General features: G+C 43.2%; 1 protein-coding gene across 3 annotated transcripts in view; it reads right to left on the bottom strand.

Annotated features, from left to right (window-relative positions):
* Positions 1-1,318: 1,318 nt before the first annotated feature.
* Positions 1,319-3,871, bottom strand: part of LOC108551511 (headcase protein) — a 157,876-nt gene continuing 155,323 nt past the window's right edge. For all 3 annotated transcript variants that reach the window (XM_017905715.1, XM_017905716.1, XM_017905717.1), the window contains one exon: positions 1,319-2,383. In XM_017905715.1, the coding sequence (XP_017761204.1) occupies positions 2,210-2,383 (174 nt within the window). In that variant the 3' untranslated portion in view covers positions 1,319-2,209. The remainder of the gene's footprint in view (positions 2,384-3,871) is intronic.

Here is a 3,871-nt window from a genome sequence, read left to right as displayed (position 1 = left end):
TATACTACCATGGGAAAACGGTGGGCGGTCTTCTGTTTGTGGGACGGCCGCTATTGATGGACAGCAACGACCAGCATCGCCAGAAAAACGATTTTCTTTTATTTTTCCTCTCCTCTCTCTCTCTCACTCTCTCTCTCTCTCTCTCTCTCTCTCTCTCTCTCTCTCTCTCTCTCAACACTTTCTTTCGCTTTTCATCCATTCCGACACGTTCGCCATCGCTCTCTCTCTCTCTCTCTCTCTCTCTCGCGGACACGATCTTTCGCTCCAGCTTTCGTTCGCCAACTTCTCGGAGAACTCGTGGTTCCGTCTCTCTCTCTTTCTCGCTTAATTACGTATTTACACTGGCTACTTCGGGCGCCCGTGGCCGTCGACCACCCTGCGAGTACCTCCTGAGAAATCGAAACGGAAGGAGAAAATTGGTGGGAACGATGTGTCAGGGGGGGGGATCGAGGAAAGTAAACGGGGCCCGTTGTCATTATTGGCAGTGGACCAGTGGAACGTCGCGTGTGTGCTGGGAATTGGCGAAAAGGGGTGGGAAAATGGCGGATGAGAGGATCCCGAGGGCGGAGGATCGCTGGGCGCCCTGCCGATCAACGTGAAACCCATCGAATGAGTCGTAGATCCTTAAACAAAATCAACATGGCCGCCATAAACGTATAAACTAATAAAATGTAAAAAAAACAACGTTCTCGATTATCTAAGTAACAAACGATAGTTTCATATCTCTTCCCCCCTATTTTCGTTCCAAGTGACCTTTTTCTTCTTTTTCCTTTTTTTCGTATTTTTTTTTTTATCTTTTTTTTCATTTTTTTCTGCGCGTATTCCTTATACATACCTATATAATATACAGGGAAGTTTGACCATTTTTTTTTTTTTTCATTTTTTTTTCCTTTTTTTATTATTTTTACCATTCTGCGTTTCTCGTTTATACTTTTCTGCAGTTTTGCCGTTTAGCATCCCTCCGATTAACGCAATTCGACTATTGATACGCGGGGGGACGACCTCGCGCGGGCACGGAAATCGACGACGTATCGTTGTCCGATCATATTTAAACCTAATTGCTCGAATTCCCTTAAACTAACGACGAATTTTCCTTCTCCTACGCGCCCCTGTGATCCTGTAACCCTTCTGCGAATTTCCACTCGCGGTTAAATTCGACTAATCGCACGCGCCTCTGCCAATGGGACGCGAGCAGACGTGGGAAAAAATTAGAGAGAAATTTGCGCGTGCCTAAACGAGGATTCCTAAACGCGAACGTTGGCTAACTTAAAAATCGTTTCTACACAGACAGAGTCCTGGGGGGGGGGGTGGGGGGGGGGGGGAATTTATCCTTACCGATAATACTGACGATGATTCTTAGCTCGAATTCCTGTGCCAAGACCTTTTAAGCTCCGTCGAATCAATCGATACGCCGTCGAGATACGTCGATTGCCACGTGTCGATCGTTAGATCGTATAGACTCGTCGCGGCTCATCGTCCCTCGCGTTGAATTAACATAGATAAACCCTACTATCGACATTGAAAAAGAAAAACCTTAAACGTTATCGCTGCTACGGGAGCTCGCCGGGACCCCGAGACACTTCCGCCTGCCGCTCGATCCCGGATCATCGATCGTTTCGGCAAGATCCGAGACCTTGGTCGCTGTGTGACAGGACAAAAGCTTCTTCGTCGACTTTGCTAATAACCACAAGCATCTAAGCCAGATACCAGGTTCCGACATCGGGGAGCACGAACATGAAAAATCATCCATAGATCTTCGTCGATCCTCCTCTCGTGATCTAAAAACGCGGTGTTCAACGTAATAGACTGCTGCTACCCCGATGACCGGAAGACGCGACTGGACGAGATGCTCGAAGAAGGATGAACTAAAAACAGAAAGAAATGGTCGATCGTCTGTATAGAAAACAAAACTGGTGTTTCCCGGGATGGATGAGGCCGAGCGGCGAGGCGGAGTGTCAGGGCGGAGATTTTTCGCGCGCTTTTCGCTACCCTCTTCCGTTCGTTTTCGCGTTCCTTCTTCTTCCTCTGCTTCCTCGTTGTTCGTCTTCCCAGCGATGGTGATCGGTCGCGAGAAAGAACGAAAACGATGCGACGAGTGTCGGAGGATCTAGAGCAAGGTCGCCCGGAGCAGGGAGATCAGTGGGTCGAAGAAGAGGGGACACGGGTCAGTCGCGGTGCTTAGACGCCGGTTAGCTAAGTTCCCTAATGGTTACGGCCACTGGCTATAAAGCTGAAACTGCTCGCGAGTGAAGCAGACTGAGAGCGGTTTCACGAAGTGGGCGTCCACGGCTCGGCAATGCGGGCACGCGAATACGCGGCTGTAGTCCGAGTAGAAGTTCAGCCGCTGGTGCGGATAGATCAGGGGCTTCTGGCAGCTGTTGCACTGTAACAGAGGCGGATGCCGGCGTTAGCGAGGGATTCCAAAGTGTTCCTACGAAAATGTGGAAACGGGGAACTGGACTAATCGAAATAAATTTTTACTTTTGCATGATGTACACGATATTCGGGTCTGCGTGCGACTATAACACTGTCAGGTACGTAACGTTTGACGTTATTCTACTTGCTCTAACAGTCTAGAGAGTGAGCAGTTGTAAATGCGCGTACGATATATTTGCAGTCCTGACCGAATTCTGTGCCTTAACCCATTCGAGACCGATTGCACACCGTGTGTGCAATAATAATAATAATAATAATGAGCATTTATCAGTTATTCTGAGTAAAGTAGTCGTCGAGATAAGTCTTTTTTTGAATTAATAGTATCTGTAAAGTATAGAAAAACAAAATTTGGCACTGGTTTTGTTGCGAACCAAAAAAAAAAAAAAAACATTTCGTTTGTATTTTCGAAATCTACATTTTTAGAAAATATCAATGCAGAAAGAACCCATATGTCCAATTCCATTTTTCAAATTTATCACCAACAGCAATAGTATCGTTTTCTAAAAATTTATTTCTCCTTTATAATATTTTCTTCATTATTCAACTTTATTTTTCGACTTTTTACTATATAAAATTTTCTTTGCATTATATTCTGTTCTTCATCATTGAAAGCAAAATAAGAATGTTATATTATCTAACTATTTTTGAAATAAATTTTTATCAGTTTTAATGATGTATTTTTATTTTACCTTACATTGCAAACATGGTGTTCAATCCACTCCTCGCAATAAATATTTTCTGAGGAGCGAAATGCATACACGGTGTGCAATCTTATTTATGCGAATTCACTTACGAATTGGGTGATTTCCATAGTAAACAAATTTTTTTTTTATTAAAAATGAACATAAAGAATAAAAATTTCGCTCCTGAGAACCGTGTTCGCCGTTTCGAATGGGTTAACACGTTCGTCGCCCAACGAGATTCGATTGGGTTTCTCGCGGGGCCCAAATCCTACTGTCTGAGCGCTAGAACGTTATCGGACTCATGATTCGGGTGGGTCTAGTACAGACACCGTTCGTTACATGTTGCTCAATAGACCCTATTTACAATTTTCCATTACCTGTAATCGTTTTGAATTACTATCAGCAAACTTGCATTTTGCAAATAACGAAAGGATAAAACAGAGTAGCAGACTTGGTAAAGTTTTACCAGTTACAAACATATTGACAGACAATTACGAAAAGTGTAAAAACACTACGACCTACTGTTCCAATTGTCCAAAATCACGACAAACGTGTTTAGACTGTTTTAACGAATACCACGCGTCATAGTGTAATGTAATATTCTATCCTAAATATAAATTAATAAAAAGTATAGTACAATGTGTATAGTTTTCATATTTTTACGTTGTCTATCCTATATTTATAATTCAGCGCTTATTCCATTAAATTCCACTTAAAAATCCAGCTGAAAATCCTATTTAACTCGAGCAAGA

Source organism: Eufriesea mexicana, unplaced genomic scaffold (genome assembly GCF_001483705.2).
Source record: "Eufriesea mexicana isolate 0111107269 unplaced genomic scaffold, ASM148370v2 scaffold3014, whole genome shotgun sequence".
Classification (NCBI taxonomy): domain Eukaryota; kingdom Metazoa; phylum Arthropoda; class Insecta; order Hymenoptera; family Apidae; genus Eufriesea; species Eufriesea mexicana.
The sequence above is the reverse complement of the archived record's forward strand: the minus strand, read 5'-3'. Positions and strand labels throughout refer to the sequence as shown.